The sequence below is a fragment of the Bos mutus genome, chromosome 10, assembly GCF_027580195.1.
Source record: "Bos mutus isolate GX-2022 chromosome 10, NWIPB_WYAK_1.1, whole genome shotgun sequence".
NCBI lineage: Eukaryota > Metazoa > Chordata > Mammalia > Artiodactyla > Bovidae > Bos > Bos mutus.
This window is the reverse complement of record NC_091626.1, coordinates 18,500,510-18,526,334: the sequence shown is the minus strand read 5'-3', so window position 1 is coordinate 18,526,334 and position 25,825 is coordinate 18,500,510. Positions and strand designations below refer to the sequence as shown.

The 25,825-nt window shown below is 50.7% G+C and overlaps 1 protein-coding gene across 9 annotated transcripts in view; it reads left to right on the top strand.

Annotated features, from left to right (window-relative positions):
• The window catches only part of GRAMD2A (GRAM domain containing 2A), a 37,614-nt gene extending 20,928 nt beyond the window's left edge, over positions 1-16,686 (top strand). For 7 of the 9 annotated variants that reach the window (XM_070377383.1, XM_070377381.1, XM_070377386.1 and 4 more), the window contains 11 exons: positions 7,728-7,811; positions 8,656-8,713; positions 9,067-9,142; positions 10,200-10,303; positions 10,901-10,999; positions 11,126-11,197; positions 11,720-11,782; positions 12,763-12,907; positions 13,044-13,242; positions 14,127-14,231; positions 14,490-16,686. In XM_070377383.1, the coding sequence (XP_070233484.1) occupies positions 7,728-7,811; positions 8,656-8,713; positions 9,067-9,142; positions 10,200-10,303; positions 10,901-10,999; positions 11,126-11,197; positions 11,720-11,782; positions 12,763-12,907; positions 13,044-13,242; positions 14,127-14,231; positions 14,490-14,493 (1,009 nt within the window). In that variant the 3' untranslated portion in view covers positions 14,494-16,686. Of the gene's footprint in view, positions 1-1,350; positions 1,650-7,727; positions 7,812-8,655; positions 8,714-9,066; positions 9,143-10,199; positions 10,304-10,900; positions 11,000-11,125; positions 11,198-11,719; positions 11,783-12,762; positions 12,908-13,043; positions 13,243-14,126; positions 14,232-14,489 lie in introns of those variants that run through there. The other 2 variants (XM_070377380.1, XM_070377384.1) reach the window with 2 other exon arrangements.
• Positions 16,687-25,825: the final 9,139 nt, after the last annotated feature.

The following is a 25,825-nucleotide window of genomic DNA, read 5'->3' as shown; positions in this document are numbered from 1 at the left end:
GCAACCACACGCAGCACTGTGGATGAATCTCACAAGTGTGTTGCCAAGCAGAAGAAGAACATGTACCATATGATTCCATCCATAGAAAGTCCCTGAAGAGGCAGAGACAATCCATGCTGCTGGAATCAGGCTGGTGTTTATCACTGACCCAAGGCGGGGGTAGGGGCGATAGGACTGGAAGAAGCAGGAGGGGCTTTGTGGGGGCAGGTTTCCAGGCTTGGTCCATTGGCAAAATACATTGCACTGTACACTTATTTTATGTACACTCTTTAATATGTAAATGAAATATCAGTAACAAGTTAAAAATGTGTGGTTACCTAAATGCTGTCCCCAGAGATTCTGATTTAATTGGTCTGAGAACAGGGCTCAGGCATCACTTTTGTTTGGATGGTTTTTTAAAAAGCTCTAGAGGTAATTCTAGTGTGTCCCCAACAGAGTTAACAGAATGGTCTCTTTTCTCTGTGAAGTAAGTGGTGAGCTGTGTGTTGAGAGGTAGAGCTGGGGGAGTTTGGAGGTGCCCTAATGTCTAGGCCATGGAGCCCCAGTGGCTGATGTTCCTTCCAGGATGTGTCTGTCCCTCAGTGGCTTTATCCGTGGTCTGTGGCTTTGCATTCTCAGGGGCTGCTGCCGTGTTTTCTGTTTGGAAGAGGTCTCTCCTTGGACCAACCGGGCCCAGCATCCTGGCTGCTTGCAGGAGGGAGTGGAGCTGTGCTTGGCCTTGAGAAGAGCTGACAGGACCCACAGGATGCTCTAGCATCTCAGATGGCCACTAGCAGACAACTCGGGAGAGTGTGTGAACACCCACCCTGGGGGAGGAGACGCCCAAGGGGACCCTCCTGTGACCACAAAGTCCTAGCTGGTTCACACTGTCAGGCCTGGCCAAGTTTTCCACTTCAGCATCAGCCACGGGCACTGCTGCTGCCTGAGGCTTGAGGAGCCTTGGGGGGAGGTTTGCCCAGTGGTCAGGGAAGGTTGTGGGCGGGGGGCTGGGTAAGCCAAGGGAGTGTTGCCAGTGAGCACTACTGTGAGGGCAGGAGTGGCCCAGCCTGTGCTTTCCCCCACATACCGCGTCCCATGCTGTCTGAGCCACTTTATCCTCTTCTGTATGGCTTCTGCCTCCCACCTGAGCTCCTCTTTGATTATTCAGCCAGCACGGATTGAGTGCCCGGTGCTGCTGGACTGGGCTGTCTGCCTGCTCCACAGGCTGGGGCTCCTGGAAGGGCCCATCTGTGGGTGACCCCCATCTGCTCCTGTCCACCATCCCTCCCCTTACTGCTGGGCACCCATCATTCTCTGGACCTCCTTCACTCTTTTTATAAAAAATCATTTATTTATTTGGCTGCACTGGGTCTTAGTTGAGGCATGCAGGATCTAGTTCCCCGACCAGGGATCAAACTTGGGCCCCCTGCATTGTGAGCTCAGAGTCTTAGCCACTGGATCACAGGGGAAGTCCCTCCTTCACACTTACTGTCTGGCTTTTTTTTCTCCCCTTCTCCGTCTTCAAGTGTCAACATGTCTCTTTTTCGGTCTCTCCTTCATACTCATTCCTTTAGCAAACATTGGGTGCCTACTGTGTGCTGGGGGTACAGAGATGTAGAAGACACACGCCTGGCGGAGCTCAGATGTCTAAACAGACAAGCACTGGGGTGGTAAGTGCAGGAGCAGCAGCGTGAAAAAAGGGGCAAGGGACCACAGAGGAAGGATGCCTGGCTCTGCTGGGGGAAAGCTGGGAAGGCTTCACAGAGGAGGTGGTAGCTGAGCTGAACCTAGAAGGATGATTGGGGAATTCTCCAGGTAGATAAGCATGGAAAGGAATCCCAGGAAGAGCCAACATGCAGGGTGAAGGGGCTCCACTGAGTTGCATGGGTGAGGCTGGAAAGGAAGCAGGAAGGCCAGCTGAGGAGGCAAGCAGGAACTCCAGGAGGAAAGTCAGGAGGCGGGGTGGGGGATGGTTGGCAGGCTCAGATCTGGGCTGCAGATGGCTCTGTTGGCAGTGTGGATGTGGGAGAGGGCCAGGTGTTCAGGGCAGGGCGGGGGGCAGGTGTCGTTAGGAAGCTGATGCCAGCATCCAGGAGAGAGATGATGGTGGCCTTGGCTTGCCTGGTGCAGCAGGAGTGGGGACAGCGTATGGCATCGTGGCTCTCGGAGTTCTGGGGGTTGATGGGGTGTGGGGTGAGTTGAATACTCTGGCTTGGGGAATGTGGAGGATGAGGCCTTTCAAGGGGAAGCAGATTTGGGGACATGATACTGAATTCACTTTGATGGATCCGTCTAGATGGCAGGCTCTGCCGCTCAGGAGAGATGAGGTGTCACCGTTAGGGATTTGGATTGGAGAGTGTCTGTTTGAGTCTGGGGGAGCAGAGAGAGAGAGAGAGAGAGAGAGAGAGAGAGTGTGTGTGTGTGTGTGTGTGTGTGTGTGTGTGTGTGTGTGTGTGTGTGTGTGTGGTGTCCCTTGAGACTTTGTCCCTGGGGCCTATGGGAAGCGGCGAGGCTCTGCATCTCCAGCTCCCCTTTGCACTGCCTCTCTCTCTCTCTCTTAACCTCCTCTCTGTGTCTCCCCTTTCCTGAGGGGCCTGGCTTCTCTCCCGACATCTCTGAGTGCTAGCTGCCTGTACCCTCCCTCTCAGAAGCTCTCTTGGGTTGGGCAGGTTCATACCAGGCTCATGGGGTGATAAGCTCAGCAAGTATTTGTGGAAGGGATGGGCAGGTAGCCTGAGTTTTTCGGGCGTGAGGCCCAAGGGTGGGGCAAGCACAGCTGTATGCCCCAGATCAGCATCTTGCTTTCCCATCAGGCTCAGCAGGGTGAGAGGGCCTCATCTGAGGAATTTCCAAGCCTTTGCAACTCCCTCTGCTTTGTGTGTGTGTGTGTGTGTGTGTGTGTGTGTTGGTTTGTTTTATTCTCAAACTTATATTCTAGCTGTTTCCCTCAGATGTCTGGTAATTTTTTTTTTTTTTTTTTTTTTTAGCTGCATGGCATATGGGCTCTTAGTTCCCTGACCAAGGGTCCAACCCACGTCCCCTGCATTGGAAGGTGATTCTTAACCACTGGACAAGTCCCTATAACCCGCTTTAATGTCCAAAATACTGAGCCTTCCCCGCTCCACCCTCCTCATGACAGTAATGATGTATTTTGTAGCTCTGATTGAAAAAATAGATATGGATTTGAAGACCCCTGATATTAACTCCACAGTCTGCATGTGGAGGTGGGATGGGGTTGCCCGGGCAGGAGGTGTCGTTCACAGCCCAGAGAGCAAGAGCAACTTGGTGGAGTAATTCTCTATGGGAACAGAGGCTGCCAGCAGGGTCGGGGGACTCAGGCTGGCCCCCCACTCTCCAGCTTCCTGCTCTTGCCATCTCTTTCCTCTGGATCAGAGCCCTGTTGCTCCTTGCATGGACCCTGCCTGACTGGTCCTGTTGGTGAATTCTTTTTTCTTTTTAGATTCGTTTTTTTTTTTGTCCTTTTCTCTCTCTATATATATATATTTATTTATTTATTTATTTTTTATGTTGGTGAATTCTTGATGACCATTGCCCCAGACCTAGCTTTTCACTGGACTTTGCTCCCATCTCTTTATTTCTACTCATCTAAACAAATACTATGGGAAAGAAGATGAATTAGTAGAGAGTCTGATTTGAAGATGATTTTGAAACCAGTGCAATTCTGCCATATCCAGGGTCTCTGAATCAACAGCATTATCAGGATGACCAGTAGGAGCTGGTTTTAATCGATGGATATGAAGGATTGGCTTTTGACCACCATGGTCATCACATGAAAAGAGGTTGCTACTGCTAAGTCACTTCAGTCGTGTCTAACTCTGTGCGACCCCATAGACGGAAGCCCACCAGGCTCCCCCGTCCCTGGGATTCTCCAGGCAAGAACACTGGAGTGGGTTGCCATTTCCTTCTCCAATGCATGAAAGTGAAAAGTGAAAGTGAAGTTGCTTAGTCGTGTCGGACCCTCAGCGACCCCATGGAATGCAGCCTACCAGGCTCCTCCATCCATGGGATTTTCCAGGCAAAAGTACTGGAGTGGGGTGCCATTGCCTTCTCCGTGAAAAGAGGTTACTTTTAGTTTAAACATATTTGAGATGTTTTCCCCTGTTTTCTTTCTGTTCTTTTTAAAAAAGTTTTGGCAGCACTATAGTAAATGTTGGTCCACTGTAAGCACGTGGCATCTTAGTTCCCTGACCAGGGATGGAGTTCACGCGTCCTGCATCGGGAGCGTGGTCTTAACCCGTGAACCACCAGGGACGTCCCTCTTTCCATTCCCGTTTTCTTCATGGAGATGCTGTGGGAATCACAGCAGCCTTCTTTTGTTATTCTCATGGCCCTTCTATCTTCCAGCTTCTGTTTTTGATCTCGCTTACACTGTCTACACAAGTCACAAATGTGAACTGCACGCTGGTGTTGCCCTAGGCTCAGAGACTGCGGTGATGGCAGAAGTGTCCTGGAGCGCCTGGATGATGGCGGAAGTGTCCTGGAGCGCCTGGAGATGGGCAGTTAGAGCTCACCCACCGGTGTCTGAGAGGAGCCTGAGGTTCGGGGCAGTGAGAGCCCGCAGCAGGGCTCATCATTAGGCTGGGGAAGGGCCCAAGGCAGGCGCCCCTTCCTGAGGTCTTTGAACCTAAGGATGAGTTAGGTTTACAATCCATGCAAAGGATTGAGTATCCATGCAGGGTTAGGTGAGGAAGCCAAGCAGGATCGCAGTCCCACCCAGTTGGTGAGGCTCAGCTTCCTTTTCTCTGGGAATCTGGCTGTAACTTTGACTCTGTGTGTCATCTGAGCTCCTGCAGCCCTGGCAACTTGAATCACACTTTCTAGTACCTGAGTGACAGGCTTCCTGCCTCTGAAACCAAGACCCAGCTCCTCCTCTTCCTCTTGGGGTCCTGTTTTACCTTTGGTTGTCTGGGCCGGAATGTGTTCCTTAGAGTGGAGCCCACATCTTTCTTCTCTTCCCTGGAGGCCCAGAGGGTTTCTGGGCTGCGGGGTTCAAGCTCATGAAGGCTTTTTCGACTTGTGCACACTTGCCTCGCGGGCCTTTCCTATTGAAGCACTCAAAGCAAGAAAGGAAAAGAGATGAAAGAGAGGGCTGGAATCTGCCACACAAAAATTAAACACAAATATAGGAGCAATACCACAGACAGAACTAAAAGGCAAATAGGGGAAATATTTGCAAAAATGATAAACTAAGGATGAATCTTCTCAACAAAGAAGGTAGACAAATCAATAAGAAAGACATGAAGACACTTATAGATACTTCACAGATGAAATCCCAGTGGTCAAAATGTATTTGGCAAAAAATGTTGAACCTATCAGTAAGCAGAAATAGAAATGAAAACAATATATGTTCATTTATCAATTTTGCAAGGTGAGAAAAAGATCACAGCCAGTGTAGGGCCTGGATGTAGGGCAGTGGGCACCCTCATATAGTGCTGAAGGCCGTGCTCACCATCTGTATAGCATCTGGAAGGCATTTTGGAACTGGGTCTAAAAGATCCTAAGAGATGCTCATTCTCCAGCCACTAATTTTACTTCTGAGAATCTATCCAAGGAACAAATAGTGACATGGGGAATGTCTCATGAAATCATGTTAAGCCACAAAACCAGGGCATACCAGTTATGTGATATATAATCCCACTTACACAAATTATATATTTATGAATAAATATTTTCTTTGTGTGACTTGGGGGAGAACTTTTTTTTACTTTTGGCCCTGCCCTGTAGTATGTAGGATCTTAGTTCCCCCTCCAAAGTGAAAGTGCAGAGTCCTAACCACTGGACCACCAGGGAATTCCTGGGAATTTCTTTCTTATGGGTGATTTTTAAGAACTGTTTTTATTTATGTATTTTTGGCTGTGTCAGGTCTCAGTTATGGCATTTGGGGTCTTTCATTGTGGCACGCAGGCTTAGTTTCCCTTCTGCATGTGGGATCTTAGTTCCCTGACCAGAGATCCAACTGGTATCCCTTGCATTGGAAGGCAGATTCTTAATCACTGGACCAGCAGGGAAGTCCCTTATGGGTGATTATTGATCATCATACTTTATGTATTTTATATTTTTTGTATTTTCTATAATAAGCTTTAAAAGCTGAAGGTTTTGGGGGGAGTCTCTGTGAAATGTGTAGTGATGGACCCAAATAAATCCAGAAGTTAGCTCTAGGAGCACACATGCGCGCTCAGTCATGTCCGACTCTTTGCAACCCCATGGGCTGTAGCCCACGAGGATCCTCTGTCCATGGGATTTTCCAGACAAGAATACTGGAATGGGTTGCCGTTTCCTCTTCCAGGGGGTCTTCCCAGTCCAGGGATGAACCTATGTCTCCTGAGTCTCCTGCACTGTGGGCAGATTCTTTACTGCCGAGCCACCTAGGAAGCCCTAGCTTTAGGAGTCAAGGGGTCAAATCAGTGGCACAACCTGTCACTTTGCAAGATTAGGAAATACATGATATGTGCACCAAAATTCTCCTAAGGTTGAGGACAGAGGTCACCAGCCCACGTGGTTGGGCCCATTTGGTGGGTGAGATCGTCTTGTTCCTTGCCGTGTGACACCGGTACAGCCTGCCCCTTGGCGGGTTTCTCAGTTTCCTATCTCTACAATGGTAGGGTGGGAGGGAGTCAGGTTAATAACCTTGAAGGGTCTTGGCAGATCTCGGCTGAGGCGATAACTCTGTTCTTTTTTTTAATTTAATTTAATTTTATTTTATTTTTTAACTGTACAATATTGTATTGGTTTTTGCCATATATCAACACGAATCCGCCACAGATATACACATGTTTCCCATCCTGAGATAACTCTGTTCTTGAAGAAAACTTTGACATTATGTGGTTCACAGCTGAGAGGGATGGAGTGCTGGGATCTGCAGGTTCCAGCTCCTTTCCTGCTGAGAGACCAGTGCACAAGACCCCGTTACCTATTCACTGCCACCACGTTGCCCTGCCTGGGCCACCCTCTCTTCCCATCAACCCTGGGCTCACTCAGCTGGTTTGCCTACTCAGGCTTTATTGATTCCTAGTATTTCTGCTCTGGAGGAGCAGGAAAGGGTGAACTCTAGGCTTTGGAGCTGTTTATTGGAGGCATGAACTGCAAAGTCTTTGGGGACCTCCACCTGCCTGGGGAGAGGTGTCTCCCCGCTGCCGGGCCCTCTCTGTGGGACATTTTTGAGATGGTTTGGCTCTCAGGGCTGAGCTACCCTGACGGTGTGAAGGTGTCAAGGCCACTTCCTGGTGTGGGGCAGCCCCGCCCCCCCAGCCCACACTCACCTTTGGGCTAACGTTCACACACACATCTGTGCCGCATCACCTGCTCAGCCTTGATAAGGCCTCCAGTGCTCAGAGTCCTTTCCCAGAAGCTGGGATGTTTATGGTAATACTGTCTGGGCGCTCTGAAACTTTTGCTTTCAGGTGTGAGCAAGTCTCAGGGTCCTCCCTCCCAGCTGCCTTCTTAAGAGTGGGGCTGGCAGCTCCATGGGAGGCTGATTCTCCTTCCGACCCAGGCATAAACTGGACTTCAGGCTTCCAGGAAGGCCAGTGAGTGAGGCTCCTCTCTCAGCTGCCCCGAAGCCCTGCCTGGGGAGCTGCCTCCAGACTGTGACATCTCCAGCCTCCCCTGGAAGAGCAGGGCTGGCATTGGATGGGGAGCAGAGGCTTCCTGCCTGGACATGGTGGAGCTGGCCAGGAAGGGTATCCCCAGAGACCCTGCCTTCCTGATGAGGGCCCGTTTCTCCTCAGCAACCAACAGATGCACGGGAAGACGGCTTCTCTGAAGAAGAGCACGGAGAAGCTAGGCAGGGTCCAGAGAGCCCAAGACACCAGGTGAGGCCCATTTCCCAGTCAGACATACGTCCGATTGGAGGTGGGCAGCCCTTGGGAGGTGACCTGTAAGAAAGGGGGCCTTAAGGCTGCGTCATGGGGTCAGTTTGGGCAAAGGCTGCCCCGGGCCTCTTCCTCCCACTCCCAGGCCTAGCCCAGGGCGCTGGGACCTAGCAGAGTCTAGGCTTCTCGGGTTACCATCCTCCTCTCTGCCCACCTGTCCTCAGGCCAACCTGGACAGGGCAAAGGTTTGCATTTCAGCAAACCACCCCCCACTCCACCTCTGCCAGCTTTGGTAGCCTCCGTCAGGTCAGGCTAGTCTGCCCAGCTCCCCACTGCAGAGCTGCAGGCCCAGGGAGGCGGCTGAGAGGAGGGCAGTCCTGCCTCCTCCATCATGGCCCATGGCCAGGCCCCAGAGCTGTGAGTCTGACACCTCCACCCCACCCACTCCCCATACTGAGCTCCATCCCTGGCCTCCTGCTCATTCATCCTGGGCCTGCTCCTCAGCTTGTCCCTTGGGCAGAGAAACAGGAGGGGGTTTTGACCCCAGGGGTGGTCGGCTCTAAGCATCTCTGGGAGGTGAGGCTCAGGTTGCCTATACCTTCTGGGGCTGTGGGGTGGCTGCGCACAGTTGACCCCTCCCTGTAGCAGGAGTGTCCCTGCCCAGGGCAAGCTCTGTGCTTGCTGTGCTCACCACTTTGCTGTGGCCCCTGGCGATGAGCCCCGGTCTCCAATCTCTGCCCCAAGCTGGTGGCCTGAGGCCAGGGCAGCACTGGCACCAAGGATGCATGTGGGGGAGGGAGGATTCGAGGTTCCTTGCCCCTGCAATGGTCTGTCTCCTTTGCAGCCTGTACTGGCCAGAAGGCTTGAAGGGTGAAGATGTGAAGAAGTGCAGACAAGAAGGGGTAAGTGGGTGGAGGCCAACTTCTTACTACCTGCCGGGGGAGGGGGTCCTAGGCTGCCTGACTTTGGTGGCTGTTGACTCTGTGGCCACAGGAAACCTGGTGGATGTCCCCTCCTGGGTGGGTGTTGTGTCCCCTTTCCGTCATGGGCTGCCTGTTAAGACCCCGTGTCACCAGGAAACAAGCTGTGCTCAGAACTCAGCCCTCCTCACCCACTGGCTGCTCACCTGCTGCTTCACGGCTAAGACCCTGTAGGCCCCCCAAGCCCTGTGGCCTTATTTCCTGGTGGCTGGAGCAGGGTCCTCTGGTGGTATGATCTCCTGGGACTTCTCAGACCCAGCTCCTGTGTTTTCCAGATGCTACTGAGTAAATACAACCAGCAGTACCACAAGCTATTTAAGGACATTCCCTTGGAGGAGGTGGTTCTCAAAGGTGAGCTGCCTCCCTGGGTTGGCAGGACAGGCCATCCTGCAGTGCCGAAGCCCAGGGCCTCTCCCCCCAGAACCTCCAGGCACAAGTTCAGCCATGGGAACTGGCTGCCCTTTGAAGTGGTTGGTCTTTTTTTCTTCAGAAGTGTGAGAAGATTGGGCTGATTTGAGACATGGAGTTGGAAAGTTTTCTTGAATGTCAGGGCTTCCAAATCTCATTTCTGTTCTGCTCTTATCAGTGACTATTCTTTCCTGCTCAGACCTCTCAGGGAGTGTGTCGGAGCATTTGCACAAACAAGGCCCTCTCTCCAGGGAAGAGCAGGGCAAGAGGTTCTGCCTATGAGGGTGAACATCCAGGTTGGGGGACAGTGCAGAAACCTGGCAGATCTTTTGGGGCATGGGTGGAGGAAGAGGAAGGATCTAGCAGTCTGGAGGGGCAGGTAGAGTAGTTCAGTTCAGTCACTCAGTCATGTCCGACTCTTTGCGACCCCATGAACCACAGCACGCCATGCCTCCCTGTCCATCACCAACTCCCCCAAACCCATGTTCATTGAGTTGGTGATGCCATCCAACCATCTCATCCTCCGTTGTCCCCTTCTCCTCCTGCCCCCAATCCTTCCCAGCATTAGGGTCTTTTCAAATGAGTCAGCTCTTTGCATCAGGTGGCCAAAGTATTGGAGTTTCAGCATCAACATCAGTCCCTCCAATGAACACCCAGGACTTGTCTCCTTTAGGATGGACTGGTTGGATCTCCTTGCAGTCCAAGGGACTCTCAGGAGTTTTCTCGCACACCACAGTTCAAAAGCATTAATTCTTTGGTGCTCAGCTTTCTTCACAGTCCAACTCTCACATCCATACATTACCACTAGGGGTGGTCAGGATTCTCAGGAAAGGATGAGAGGGTGCTGAGGGAATGGATGGCTGGGGCCTGAGATTGGGGAGGGGACTGAGGAGTTCAGTCCCCGAGGCTGGACTCTGGACTCCTCTGGGTGGGAGGACCCAGGCCCTGGGGCTCCCAGCCGGGCCTTGCTCACGGCAGTCTCATTCATGTGACTTCCCAGTGTGCTCCTGTGCCCTCCAGAGGGACCTGCTTCTCCAGGGCCGGCTCTACATCTCCTCCAACTGGCTCTGCTTCCATGCCAGCCTCTTTGGCAAGGATATCAAGGTAGTAATAAGTGGTAAGGCCTCAGCCCAGGGAAGAGAAGCCCCCGCCCTGTGGGCACACCTTAAGTCAGACCTGTCCCTCTGCACTCTGGCACTTGGTGAGGCCTCTCACTGCGAGGCATTCTACCCGGTGTCAGGGCAGTAGCCCCACCCCTTCCAAACAGGGCCCCGATTGAGACTCCACATCTGGCCTGAGCAGCCTGAAGAGTTCACTGCCGAGTTACTCTGCTTATGGGGTACCTCCTAAATGCCTTCACAAACCGAGTGGGATGTCACACTTTCGGGGCCATTAAGTGGCCAGGTGGTGGCTCAGGGAACTCTTACTGGATTATGGGATTCACCAGGGCAACCATCTTTGCCTCCTAGATGATGGAGTAAGAGCCTAGAGTGGAGTGTGCTGCCTTTGGGGTGGGAGATAACTGGAAGGGAGTCCGCATGAGGTGGTGGGAGGTTCAGATACTCTCCTCCATGGGCCAGACTTGTCCATGGTGTTCGTGCTTGGCTCACTGCCAGGTGTGGCTGGGGCCCTAAGCAGGAGGCAGAGGGACCGTGTCCTTGGGGGTGAGTCCTGAGAGAAGCCTGCCTCTTCCCCCATCAGGTGGTCATTCCCGTCGTGTCTGTGCAGATGATCAAGAAACACAAGATGGCACGGCTCCTTCCCAATGGCCTGGCCATCACCACCAACACCAGCCAGAAGGTCAGTACGTTTCTGGGCCAGCGCGCCCTTGTGTGTCTCCTCGTCTCAGCCCCAGGAGTCCACAGTCTGACCCTGGCACTCTCCCGTCTTTACATACCTCGCGCCTTTCTGTTTTCTATATTCCAGTATGTCTTTGTGTCGCTGCTCTCCCGGGACAGTGTATACGACATGCTGAGAAGGGTCTGCACCCACCTACAGGTATGGAGCCTGGGGCAGGGCTGGGGCCCAGGAGATTGCTTAGGCCTGGACTGAGGTCTTGGGACATGGGTGTTGGGGGAGGTCGGCCCATCCTTTGGGCACAGGGAACCGAGGCAGAGAGAGGGGAGTAACAGGCTCAGGCTCAGTGAACCAGAGGCAGTCCCTGGACGGGGCGTCTGTGCTGGTGTGCGTGTCTCTCTGAGGCCATCGGGCCCCTGCGTTCCCACGTGCAGCCCTCACTTTTGCTTCCTGGGTGCAGACGGACGGGAGCATGAGGCCGCTTCAGCTCTCTCTGGCCTGTGCTGAGGAAGGGGGAGGGCAGCAGTGTGGGGGAGTACATCCCCTTGGATTTGCCCTCTGCTTCAGGATTAACTAGGGATCCTCCCTGCAAACACTTTAGACTCCATCTGGCCCAAAGGGCTCATTTGGAGGTGAAGCTCTCTTGGAGTGTTAGTACTTCCCCACGTCTGACTTTGGCTGTTCCATGATAGACAGGTAACCCCTGTTCCCTTCTGTCCCCAGCCTTCAAGCAAGAAGAGTCTGTGTGTAAGAGAATTTCCAGAGGAACCTGAGTGCGAGTCTCTGGTGAGAACTAAGGCTGGGAGCAGAAGATGCTGGCCTGAGATTGCCCATGGCTTTGAGACTTCAGGGCCTCCTGGTGGGGGGCCCACAGTGCAGAACTGGGGCACCAGGCTCAAGAGCCAGTGGCATGCTGTGTCAGGGTGTCCCCAAGACCCACCATGCTCCATGCCGTGCAGAGTCCTGGGCAGATTATGTTGACATTCTGAGGAGAACACATGGCCAGCCCCTGGAACATGGCCCAGGTTGGACCCCCACACCTTCGTAGGTACAGAGCCAGCAACCCATCCTCTTCCCTTTAGTGGAGTCAGAGGGACCTTCAAGGGGCTGGAGGTGTCCCTGAAATAGAGCTCTGAAGGGTATCATTCTAGAACACAGGCAGGCTCATTGTCGATTTGCCAAGGTCCTGGCCCTTTCTTTCGCTCCCAGGATCCTGGATAAGTAAAGTTTGTAGGGTAGGAGTGGGGGTGAGAGGGTAGCAATGACTCCAGGGTGTTCTGAAGTCTCTGTCTGTAACTATTAAGTGTTTAGCCAAGCATGTGATATGCACAATGCCATGCAGGGGATGGAAGGCTATGTTCCCATTTTTATTGATGGGGACCTTAAGTGCCCCTGCCAAGGGCAGTGATGTACTCAGAGCCCAGATTAGCAGGAAGCACGACTTATTCCATCTAAGATAGAGAGTGCGAGCTCTCCTGGACTCAGCTGATCTGAGCGCGCACCTGGGTTGCCTCATGTCCTGGTTCTACACTAGCAGTCTTCAAAGAGGCCGTCCCCTGGAAGAGTGGCTGGTCACAGCAAGGGAGCAGATGAGAAATGTGATTGCTGTGACTGTGGTTTCCCTGCTTCTGGGTATCTGCTTTCATGCTTGCTAGGCATCCATACTGATAATATGTGGAAAGGCTTTGATAAACCTAGTATGGATCCTTAGGGCAACTGAGATCTCAAAGGCCAAGGTGAGACAGTGTTTCCTGCCTTCTCCGCAGGAAGCCCTCATCCCCGAGATGAAGTGGAGGAAAGTGTGCCCCGCCTCCAGGTCCGTGTCTCTCCCAGATAGCATCCCTTGTATCTCTCGGGCATCCATGGAATCCACGGACAGCTTCTTCCCCTCCAGGGAGCCTCTGGGGTCTGGTGAGTTCAGCGTGCTTGTCCATGGCACCTGCTTGCAAAAACAAGCTTTTCTGTCCTCCCACTTCTGTGCAAAGAGGTCATCACAGCTAGGAGGGTTTCTGAGGGCAGTTTCTTTCTTTCTGCAAATCCATGACAGAAAGCCGAGAGCTCAAGTGGCTTCAGAGAACAGGGGTTGGCAGTGGGCTGGGGACTTGTCTTCTGCCCCAGGAAGATGCCGAATGCTGTCCTTTTGCAGAGATCTCCGACTGTGAGGAGGAGAAGCTGGAGGAGGGGCCCATGAGCAACCGGGAGCTCAAGCTCTGGGATTACCCGCTCCTGAAGGTCTTCTTTGTGCTGTAGGTGACTGGAGAGTGGGGGGTGGGGGGACAGACCTGACTCAATCTGCCTGGGTGTATGGGTGTTTAAAGCTGGTGCCTTGGTGTGTGGGGAAGTCAGTGTCCAGAGTGAGGGAGAAGGTTCTGAGTCAGCTGTAAGCTCCTGGGTGGTGGGGGTGGCCATGCAACAGCCCCTTCTGGAGCAAGATAAAGTATCTCCGGTTTTCATTCCTTCAAACTTGTAATTTAGGGTTAAGGCTGTAGGGAAGGGGAAATATTTGAAACTATTGAAGAAAGAAAAAGTTGTAGAGGATTGGGGAGGGAGGGGTCTGCAAAGTCTGAGAGGCCCATCAGCTAGACCAGGGGAGGGCCATGGCCTTCCCACCGCCTACCACTGGGGTGTTTTCTGGGACACCAGGCTTGTCTGTCATTCGGCCTAAGAGCTAGTAGAGCAGTGAGCTTGGTGGGATGTTTTATGAACAGCTAGCCAGCCTCTGATTCCCTTGCCTTACCTCGGCACCTTCCTCTGGGTCTGCTGGCAGGGTTTTGACTGTCAACCTCAGCATTTGCCTGGGGGAAGGGCTACCACCTGAGGGGGTAATCTTAGTGGCCTCACAGGGCGGGTGTGGGACCAAGGTGGCTGGTTAGAGGGAAAGTGGGTTCTGCTGAAGGACCCAGAACTCCTGTGGGGCTTCAGGGACACTTTCATGGGGATGAGTCTCAGGACCCCCTTGTGGCCTCTGGGAAGAAAGAGGCCCAGGTCCGAACGAAGCTGTACGCAAAGGGTTCTTCAACTCCTCCAGTTGAAGGAACTAGCTTAGTCCCACTCCTATGTTTGGTGATCCTGTAGAAATGCCCCCTTTCTAGAAGAGAGACTCACCTCCTCCCTACCCCTTTTTCTCCAGGATCTGCTTCTTGGTCATGTCTTCATCCTACCTGGCGTTCCGCATCTCCCAGCTAGAACAGCAGTTATGTTCCCTGAATTGGGGCGGCTCGGTCCCTGGGCACAGGTGATGCCCCTTCTCTTTCTCATGCTTCTGGGATTGAGGGTGAAGGACAGGAGCTAACACCCATGGCCAGGCTCCTTGCTAGTCTGGCTGGCCTTGGCCTTGCCCTTGAGCTGGTTTGTTGGCCCTCAGTGAGGTTGGGCAGGGTATGCAGGGTACACAGACCCCACCTTGACCTGCCCTCATGGGTGGACCCACTAACTTGTCTGTCTGTCTTCTAGGCCCTTTGTCTGACCTGTGTGCCATCTCTTCTGTGTGCAGGTAACAGCCACTTGGCCTTTGACCCCAGTCCTCCAAGAGGAATGCTCTGGGTGCTAAGGTGCCACCATCGAAGCCCTTGGTTTGTGCTGCCGCTGTGTTGAGACCGAGTCAGAAAGAAAATATTGCAGAATCCTTCTCCTCCCCGGAGCTCTTCTCCCTCCTTATTTAAATGAGTGGTCTGAAGTACCTGTTTACAAAACTCCTGCAATTTTGGGACTGAGATGGAAAGCCAAGTTTCTGGAAATAGACAAGGAGTTCTGTACACTAAGCTTTAGCAGCCACTTATGTGAAAAAAATTTTTTTAACTTGCTCCTTGGAAACAGTTCTGACACACAGGTAGAGCATTTGGGACCACTGCAAGGGACAAAGGCCATGCTTTGATACCAAGCACATGGCCCACGCCAGTGGTGGGACAGCGGCCAGAGCCCAACTTGGCAGTGTGGGCTCCACTCTCTTCCAGCATATTGTGCTTTCACTTGGACCCCCGAGAGTTCCTGTTCTGGGGCCCAAAGCGTTTCTCTGCAGGTGGCCAGGGGCCCATGCAGGGCAAACTGGAGGCAGTGAGGTGAGCTCTGAGTGAGGAGAGGAGGTCTGTGGCCAGGATTCTAGCCAGGGGCGTGTTCATGGTCTGTGCAGAGGCTCCGTTCTGGCCCCTCTTGAGGAGGCGGGCTCAATCTGGGACCTCACGACTTGCAGCAGGGGAGAATGGCAGCGGCTGTGCAGAGAACAGAGGGCCAGCCTTCTGTGTCCTCAGTTGCTGTTTCCTGGTGAGGCAGGGGGAGCGGAGCTTTTTTGATCACTGTGGTCACAGACCAGGTACTCGATCTTCCCCTGCTGTGCTCAAACATTTCCAAGGTGCCCCATGTGGGAGGTGGGGGATGGGAAGGGTAGTGCTGTGATTGGAGGTGTACCCTTGTACTCCCTGCTGCACTGCCTGGATTTTGGACGTGGCCAACGGCAGCCTGATGGGCTTGACGGTGTTGGGCCCCCACAGGGCAGAGCTCACTATGTCAGCTGCAGGCCATGCAGGAGGGTCCTCCACACCTTGGGCTCTGTTCTCCATGAGTAAAATGGAGGTGTCCAAGCTGGGCCGGTGACTGCAGGGACCAGGCCAGGGGCGTCTGTCTGATATCTTTGGAAGCAAGAGAGGTAGAAGACAGGAAGAAGGGACATGGTGGCTTTGCCTTAGAGACTCCTCCTCCTCTGACAATGTCTCCTCAATGCTACAAAACTTCTGTGCTTTAAAACTCTCCTGGGACTCCGATCTGCCAAGACAGTGTCTTTGGAGGTGCTGGAAAGGCCTTAGTGAGGAGGCCAGACATATCAGGGAAAGTCACTGGTGATGGGTGGGTGGGGTCAGAAATAGCCACTTTTTCCCTCTTCAGACACCTGAGAAGTTAACTGGTGGGGGGGGGTGGGGGTGGGGGTGCGGGTATCCTGGTGGAAATTATTTACTGTGGAGTGTGACTGTCCTGTTTATGACAAACCCAGATGAAGTCTGGAGGGACTGACAGGAGGTGATAACTTCCTAAACTCAGGCTGTAGGTCTCTCCATCCCAGGCTCTAGGATCGGGCTCAGAGCCTGGCCTTGAGGGATACTTTCACTCAAGATGTATGTCTCAGGTACAACTCACGGCTCCATTCTCCCTGCAGCACCATGCTGGATGCATGCCTGTCCTATTTTAGGAACCAGATCCTTGTTTTCAGGGAAATAATCCTACTTGCCCCAATGCCTCCCCTCCCTGGTCCTTGCTGAAGGGCAGGGAGAACAGGTCCATTCTCTGAACCTTGCTGGGTTGAGCCAGAGGTCATAAGAGGTGCCAAGTCATGGGTGGCTATGCCAACATGATGGTGAACCTAGCCTCCAGTCTCCATGCCCCGGGCTCAGAGAGGGCAAGAAGCGTGCAGAAGGGTAGGTGGCTGTGGAGGCCCTCTTGGGGCCCAGAGCTTTGAGTGACTGCAGTGTGCCTGTCCCTCTGGAGGGCCCTCTGTTTCTTCCTTCTGTTCCCCAGCCTGTTCCTTTGGCCAGGGTGCCTTCTGTTGTGCTCAGTTATAAACCATGTGTATTTATGCAGACCTGCTTGCATTGGCAGATGCTTCTCTAATTCCTTGAGAATTTGGTTCAATTGTCTTTCAGTTGTTCCACTATGGCATTAAACGTTGAAAATGTTTTAAAATAAAAATCTGATTTTTCTAATCCTGTGGTATGGAAAGTTCATTTTTAGGTTTTGATTACTCACTAAAGGTACTCTTACTGACGTATTTGGCACCAAGGAGACTGACGGGGCCCAAGTCATTCCCAGAATCCCAAGCACTCTGCAGATCTCATGGGACTTTAGCTGAGCTGACTCACACGGCAGGCATAAGGGATGGTTCGGATGGCCACAGCACACAGCACAGCGTCCTGCCTTGGCTGGGTGGACACTGAGAATGCTTCCCCATTTCTGCTGGGCACTCCAAAGCAAGGTCTGTGGGTCAAACAGTACTGTGCTCCTGACTCAGGAATTAAACTCAGAGCGAGGAAACTCCTGTGTCCTTTTCTATGATATCAAGCCCAGATTTCGGGGGTTAAAGTCCAATTTGGGAGACTTCCCTCATCTCCAGTGGTTAAGAATCTGCTTGCCAATGAAGAAGACACCAGTTTGATCTGTGGTCCAGGAAGATCCTACATGCCGCAGACCTACTAAGCCTATGCATCATAACTTCTGAAGCCCAAGTGCGCTTAGGGCCTGTGCTTTGCAGCAAGAGATGACACTGCAATGAGAAGCCCGCACACGGCAAAGAAGAGTGGCCCCCGTGCGCAGCAACTAGAGAAAGCCCGTGTGCAGCAGTGAAGACCCAGCAGGGCCCCAAATAAATATTAAAAAAAGTCCAATTTGGGCCACATCACCTTTCTTTCTCCTTGGGAGGCACCCCTCCAGTAGTGATCTGTTCCTTCAGTAAATACTGAGCCCAGATCCTGAGCTAGTGCCAAGGACAGAGCAGTGGTCAGTCAGGCAGTATCGCTGCGTCCCCTGTGGCTCTTGCATTCCACATAAACGTAAGTTCCAGGTAAATCATGAACAAACAAGGTAATTGCAGATTCTGATTATGTTCCACGAAGGAAAGAGACTGATACGAGATACAGGGAAAAGGGAGATGGTTTTAGATGAGTGGTCAAGAAATGTTCTCTGAGGTGAGATTTAAGTTGCTGCTTTGCTTCAGGGATGCGGAGCCAGTCATGAAAAGAGCTGGGGAAAGAATGTTCCTGGCAAAGCGTTGGTAACTGTGAAAGGTAGGAAAGAAGGCATGTGTCTCTGAGGAATGGAGACCATCTGCATGAATCTGGAATACGAGTCAATGGGAGACTGACATGAAAAGAGGTTGGAGAGGTCAACTCAGTGACAACAAAACAACCTATTTAAAAGTCGATAAAGGACCTGAATAGACATTTCAACATCACTGTCACTAGGAAAAAGCAAATCAAAACCACAATTAGATACCACTTCATATCCATTAGGATGGCTACTAGCAAAGAAAACAAGAGTCCCTAAAAGCATTAGTGAGGATGAGGAGAAACTGGAGCCCTTATGCACTGTTGATAGGAGGGCAAAAGGGTGCAGCCACCGTGGCACACAGTATAGCAGTTCTTCAAAAAACTAAAAGCAGAATCACCCTCTGATCCAGAAATCCCATTTCTGCGTGTATACCCACGAGAATTGAAAACAAGAGCTTGAAGAGCTATCTGTACACCCATGTTCATAGCAGTGTTCTTCACAATAAGCCAAAAGGTGGAAGCAGCCCAAGTGGCTATTGACAGGTGAATGGATAAACAAAATGTGGGACAGACATGTATTATTCAGCCTTCCAAAGGAAGAAAGTCTTGACATGCACTACAACATGGATGAACCTTGAGGACACTATGCTTAGTGAAGTCAATCACAGAAAGACAAGTACTGTATGATTCTACTTGTATGAGGTACGTGTGGCAGTCCAGTTCACAGAAACAGGAAGCTGAATGGTGGTTGCCAGGATCTACGGGAAGGGAAATGGGAGTTACTGTTTAATGTGTATAGAGTTTCAGTTATGCAAGATAAACAGAATTCTCGAGATGGTGATGACTGTTACACAACAATGTGAGTGTGAAACTTAAAAATGATTAAGATGATAAATTTTACGTGTATTTTACCACCATAAAAAAAAAAAATTGGAGGTTGGAGAGGTAGGCAGAAGGGAATTGCGATCTTACACATTCATGGGTATGGCAGCTCAGGTCTGAAAATGTGGAGCTGGTAGAGTCAGTGGCTACTGAAACCAAGGGCTTTCTTTTGCTAGAGGAAGTAAACCTGTGGATGCAATGTGCAGAAAAATATGGCTGAATCTCTGTATGTGATCATACACCTCCTTTTCACTATTTCCGGGGAGGAGTTCATAGCATCATCACAGTCGGGGGCATATAATCTTATATTTTTGGAGTTGGGCTAGCTTTATAAGGGAGAAACAACTGCCTTAAACTTGGACAAATGGAGGGAGATATATGTATATATATTATGTGGGAACCTCAGTTTGCATCATGGGCTTTAGTCAGATCAGAGAGAATCGTGGGAGTAGGCAGGAGTTCTTGTGAACAAGGCATTCAGGAGCGAGGAGGGCTCTGGGACAACTGCATCCCACCAGAGATATCCTGGGACTAAGAAAGTGCCCTCACTCCCACTCCTAAGTGCCCATCCAGCCAGTCTTGGCTGTCTCATCTGGTGGCCGTGACGTCAGGACTCCTATCGAGCTAGGTGAGGTCGTAACCCTGTGCTGCTCCTCTTTCCTAGGAGCTGGACCACAGACTCAGGGCATCCTAGAGTACCGAAGCTCGCCTGTCAGCCACAGGCTGGGCCAGGTCAGTTTCCTAGGTGGATCTCGCCCTGAGGGTGCTGAGAGGCCACTGGGCCACTAGGTGGCAGCAAAGTCCACCAGAAACTGGAACCAAAGTGCGAGGGACAGACTTCGCTCTTCTCTCTCAAAGGACCCCTGCTGTCCCCAGGCCCTGACAGTGGCAGGAGGGAAGCTGGGCAGGCTCCTGTGGCCGTGTTTCCCTGCCCGCTCTGGTCCTTTCTTTCCTCTCTCCTCTTCTTTCATACCTGGGCAAAGGCCTGAGGTGATTGAGAGGAAAGCATTCCTGAGGGCTCTGCGGATCAGAGGTCAGGTCAGTTCGAAGGCAGAAGTGGCCGGGGTGAAGAACAAGTGTAGGGTGTGTGTGTATGTGTGTGTGTGTGTGTGTATGTGTGTGTGTGTGTAGGGTGTGTGTGTGTGTGTGTGTGTGTGTGTGGTGGGGGCGCCCGGGGGGCAAGTGGGGAACTCAGTGTCCCACAAGGGCCCAGAACCCCCCGGCTTTCCTCCTCTCTTCCCTTGCTGTCAGTGGTGTCTTCTCTTACTCAGGGTGTAGAATTATAGAAACCTTGTGCAATTTCCCTCTTTCTCCTCCTGCCTTCATTTAGAGATAAGGGGCTGGACCCCAGAGCAGCAAGGATTCAAATTTAATGGTTACGTGGCTCCACAGGCTTTGCCCTCTGAAAGTGAGGGGGAGGGAGGCACTTAAGCCTCTGAAATGATAATCGAGAGAAACCCGAGTCCATCCTCCATGAGCCTGACCTCCACAGAGCCGAGGAGCACCTGGCGCCCGGCAGGCCCTGCTGGCCGGCCCGCCTTCGCTTGGCAGGGCTCCTTGCCTTCCCGGAATGTGTTCCTTCTTGTTTGCCACTCGGTGCTTGGCCTCGAGCCAAACCTGGGCTGCTCAGAATACTGTGCCCCACTCACTTCTCTCGCAGGATCTGAGACAAGGCCCTTTTCCGCTTGGGGAAAGGCCAGGCCCTGGCTGCAGCCTCATCCTCCCGGTGCTGCCCTCTCGGGACATCAGCCTCTCCAACGGTCGAGGGCAGAAGGCAGCTGGCACCCCGGCAGAGCAGAGAGTGGCATATTGGTATTTTAGCCTTTTGGCAGCCTTCTAAATTGGGCCAGAGTGGGCAAAGTGTTACAAACAAGCTGTTCATTAACTTGTTAAATGCAGAAAGGTTGGCTTAGGCTCCGCTTTGGGAGAACGTGACACCCACTGCTCCTGGATTCACTCTGGCGTGAAGGCGTGTTAATTGGTATAGGATTTCTGATGGAAGTTTTTCTTTGCTGTTAGTAATAAATGCCAGGCTCATCTGAATGCGTGCTCTTTCCAGGCTGTAGTTAGGTTTAAAAGATGTGTTAAGCACATTCTATGGACCCCTGGATGTATGCTTCTATAGATACTATGATTTTATAGTTTTCTGAACAACAAAATGGGTACCAGGCCCCACACCAGGTGCTTGTTTATGCTCATTTGACTCTCACAAGAAGCTCTCAATACAACAATATAGTTTTCACAACTCACGCTGTAGAAACGGAGCTCAATAGGACAGAAATACACATGGACCCCTTCAAAGAGTTTACTGAGGATAGCTATGTGAGTGTGAGACGTGTGAGCCCTGATAAGTACAAAAGGGAGTGGTACTGACTGACTCAGTGGCAAGGGGTGTGCTGCCTGTGTGGGATTCAGAGGATGAGCAAGATTTGATCAGGGAGCTGTGGGGAGAATCCTCACAGGCTGTGTGTTTGGGGGCGGGGGCGTGGTAACAGCAGTACAAGGATGGTGGTGTGGAGGGTGGTGCCAATGACAGCTTAGGAGGAGAGTTCTGCTGGGGAGTGGATACCTAAGTGTGCAAAACCTGTCAGGATCTAAGTGCCAAGATGAGAAGGAAGGACCTGATTTTTTAGGCAATGAAGAGCTTACTGGGGCTACAGGAGTTTAGGAGTGATGGATAAATATGATGGTTTGGGAATGCTGGTTGGGAAATGGAGCACAAGGTCAGAATAGTGAAAAGTCTGTCAGAATAGTGCAGACCACGGTTTCTCAACCTCAGCACTGCTGCATTTTCGGGCCACACAGTCCTTTGATGGTGGTGGTGGTGGGGGTAATCCTGTGCCCATTGTAGGGTGTTTGGCCACATCCTTGGCCCATCTGATGCCGGTAGCACTTCCCACTTCCCGTCCCTAGTTGTGACAACCAAAAACATCTCTAGACATTTCCAAATGTCCCTTAGAGGGCAAAGTGGCCCCCGATTGAGAGTCATTAGTCTAGAAGGCACGAGGTAAGGGCCTGAACCTCAGAATGTTGGCAGGTATTTTCATAGCCAACTGCATCAATCTACTGACATTTAGAATAGCTGACAAAAATGATTTCCTTGCCACAGGAAACTCATCGTCAGTGCCAAAGAACTTAATGGCCTAAGGAAGCTTCAGAAGTAGATCATTCTGCATCTTAGAAACCTCTAGAGGATATACCAAAACTACACATAATGTGCTCTAGACTCATTAGCAAGAAAGTGGCTGATCTCAGGATTTCTCTCTCTACCCCTCACCCTCAAGTCACATCTTACTCAACTCCACTTTGAATAAGGAATGCCCACTCTACAGGAGAAGCAAGAGATGTGGGTTTGATCCCCGGGTTGGGAAGATTCCCTGGAGTAAGAAATGGCAACCCACTCCAGTATTCTTGACTGGAAAATTCCACGAACCGAGGAGCATGATGGGCTACAGTCCATGGGGTCACAAAGAGTCGGACGTGACTGAGTGCACAATCTGTCCATAGGCAGAGAAGCTACTGATCTATCTTTTGCTAGGCTTGCATTCACCTTTTTAACATTTTTCACTTTGCCAATTGGTAGAGTGGATGGATAGAGCCTGGCCTGCAATGAAGAGCTATGATTTACTAAGATGTAAATAGAGGAAAACAACAGAATGGGAAAGACTAGAGATCTCTTCAAGAAAATTAGAGATACCAAGGGGACATTTCAAGCAAAGATGGGCTCGCTAAAGGACAGAAATGGTATGGACCTAACAGAAGCAGAAGATATTAAGAAGAGGTGGCAAGAATACACAGAACTATACAAAAAAGATCTTCATGACCCAGATAATCACGATGGTGTGATCACTCATCTAGAGCCAGACATCCTGGAATGTGAAGTCAGGTGGGCCTTAGAAAGCATCACGACAAACAAAGCTAGTGGAGGTGATGGAATTCCAGTTGAGCTCTTTCAAATCCTGAAAGATGATGCTGTGAAAGTGCTGCACTAAATATGCCAGCACATTTGGAAAACTCAGCAGTGGCCACAGGACTGGAAAAGGGTAGTTTTCATTCCAATCCCAAAGAAAGGCAATGCCAAAGAATGCTCAAACTACCGCACAGTTGCACTCATCTCACATGCTAGTAAAGTAATGCTCAAAATTCTCCAAGCCAGGCTTCAACAATATGTGAACCATAAACTTCCTGATGTTCAAGCTGGTTTTAGAAAAGGCAGAGGAACCAGAGATCAAATTGCCAACATCTGCTGGATCATGGAAAAAGCAAGAGAGTTCCAGAAAAACATCTATTTCTGCTTTATTGACTATGCCAAAGCCTTTGACTGTGTGCATCACAATAAACTGTGGAAAATTCTGAAAGAGATGGGACTACCAGACCACCTGACCTGCCTCTTGAGAAATCTGTATGCAGGTCAGGAAGCAACAGTTAGAACTGGACATGGAACAACAGACTGGTTCCAAATAGGAAAAGGAGTACGTCAAGGCTGTATATTGTCACCCTGTTTATTTAACTTATATGCAGAGTACATCATGAGAAACGCTGGACTGGAAGAAACACAAGCTGGAATCAAGATTGCCGGGAGAAATATCAATAACCTCAGATATGCAGATGACACCACCCTTATGGCAGAAAGTGAAGAGGAACTAAAAAGCCTCTTGATGAAAGTGAAAGTGGAGAGTGAAAAAGTTGGCTTAAAGCTCAACATTCAGAAAACGAAGATCATGGCATCTGGTCCCATCACTTCATGGGAAATAGATAGGGAAACAGTGGAAACAGTGTCAGACTTTATTTTTGGGGGCTCCAAAATCACTGCAGATGGTGACTGCAGCCATGAAATCAAAAGACGCTTACTCCTTGGAAGGAAAGTTATGACCAACCTAGATAGCATATTCAAAAGCAGAGACATTACTTTGCCAACAAAGGTCCGTCTAGTCAAGGCTATGGTTTTTCCAGTGGTCATGTATGGATGTGAGGTGAAGAAAGCTGAGCACTGAAGAATTGATGCTTTTGAACTGCGGTGTTGGAGAAGACTCTTGAGAGTCCCTTGGACTGCAAGGAGATCCAACCAGTCCATTCTGAAGGAGATCAGCCCTGGGATTTCTTTGGAGGGAATGATGCTGAAGCTGAAACTCCAGTACTTTGGCCACCTCATGCGAAGAGTTGACTCATTGGAAAAGACTCTGATGCTGGGAGGGATTGGGGGCAGGAGGAGAAGGGGACGACAGAGGATGAGATGGCTGGATGGCATCACTGACTCGATGGACGTGAGTCTGGGTGAACTCCGCGAGTTGGTGATGGACAGGGAGGCCTGGCGTGCTGCGATTCATGGGGTTGCGAAGAGTTGGACACGACTGAGTGACTGAACTGAACTGAACTGATCTCTGTCTAAAGAAGGAATTGGCAAAGATCAACTAAGACCACTGTAAGAACTTTGGCTTTTACTCTGAATGAAATAAGAGGCAAAGGAGTGAATAATAAGCTTTTATTATAGCGGCCTTAAAAGGATCACCACTGGCTGTGAGGGAGGGAAAGGTGAGAGCAGGGAGGTCAGTTAGGAGACTTTGGGCCATCCCGTTAAGAGATGAGAGTGGCACTGACTCAGGTGGTAGAAGTAGAGAAGGTGGAAACAGGCAGATTCTAGATGTATTCTGATGGTAAAAACAATAGTTTTTACTGACAAATTAGAGATGGAGAATAACAGAAAAGTCATGTTTTATGGCTTGAGAGGATGGACAGAATTGCCATCAACTGAGACAGAGAAAGCCATTAGTGGTGCAGTTTTGGAAGATCAGAAATGTAGTATTTAACATGTAAAGTTTGAGATGAGTTTTAGACAGCGAAGTAGGGAGGTCAGGTGGGTAATAGATACATGGGCCTGGAGTTCGGGAGAGAGGTCTGGGAGATATAAGTTTGGGAACTGTCACCATATGGATGGTATTTAACTGCAGGAGACTGGATGAGATCATCAGGGGACTGTGTCTGTGTATAGAGGAAAGTAGTGATGACTGAGCCCTGTGGCACGCGGTCATCGAGAGATCAGGAAGAAGAGGAGGAACTGGTAAAGGAAACTGATGAGTGCCTGATAAAGCAGGAGGAAACCCAGAAGAGTTTGTTGTTCTGGAAGCTAATTACCATATGGCAAGCAGGGGACTGACAAATGCTGTTAATAAACCAAAATTTTCTTTTCCCGTGGCTCAGTGAAAGTTCTTTTTCACTGGAATGTAGCCCAGAAATTTCCAACCTGGACAATGCCAAGCAATTTAATGCTTAGGGGTTATTCTTTCGGTACGAAAATGGCCTGAGCCCCATTTCCAACCATTGTGGTCAGTCCTGACGCTCAGTTTCTGCAAGAGCTTCCATGATGCAGTCTGGTTGACTGATGTCTCCTGTTCTTTTAGCTTTTGCCCTTTTGCCCATGATGTGACTCTCCTCATCCTTCACTCCAGCCACCAAGCAAATCCAATGTACCCAACCTGCACGAAAGATTTAGAGTTAATGGAAGGCTATGGCACAAAGCCAAAAACAACTTCAAATTCAGCACACATGTGACTGCTTATAAAATGTGACAGCCATGCTCTATCTCAGGAAACTCCTCACCGGCCATGTCCTCCAGTAGGCCCCTGCCTCCTGCCATGTTTCTGGCATGTATCCCATCTCAGTTCTTTTCATCAACCTCCCTCCACTTCTTTCCTAGGCCTCATTCTTTTTCTAGGGCATCCAATGAAAACTCAGATTTCTTTCCTCTTATTATTTGTAGTAACTGATCTCCCTTTGTATCCTCCTGGCCCATTTAGACTAAACCCAGGGAGCTGACCTTTCTCAGTCAAAGAGGTCCATCTAGGCACTTACCTCAAACGAAACAACACACACTCTCTAGCAATAAATTAGGTGTCACTCCTGAAGTCAGAGAGGCTGTATTCAGTTTTTGTTTTTAATAGCAGTTTTCCCATTTGAGTAAATAAAACAGAAAAAAAACACACTACCACTAACAAACCACACAGCAGTGTACCACGATGGTTAAGAGCAGAGGTTCTGGAATCAGTGCATCCACATTTAAACCTCATTAAGTTCACCTGGGCAACTGTTAGGCTTTAGCCCTCTCATCTCTAAGAGGAGGATAACAGTAGTATCTACCTTAGAGCTGTTTGTGTGTTAGTTGCTCAGTTGTGTCTGACTCTTTGCGACCCCATGGATTTAG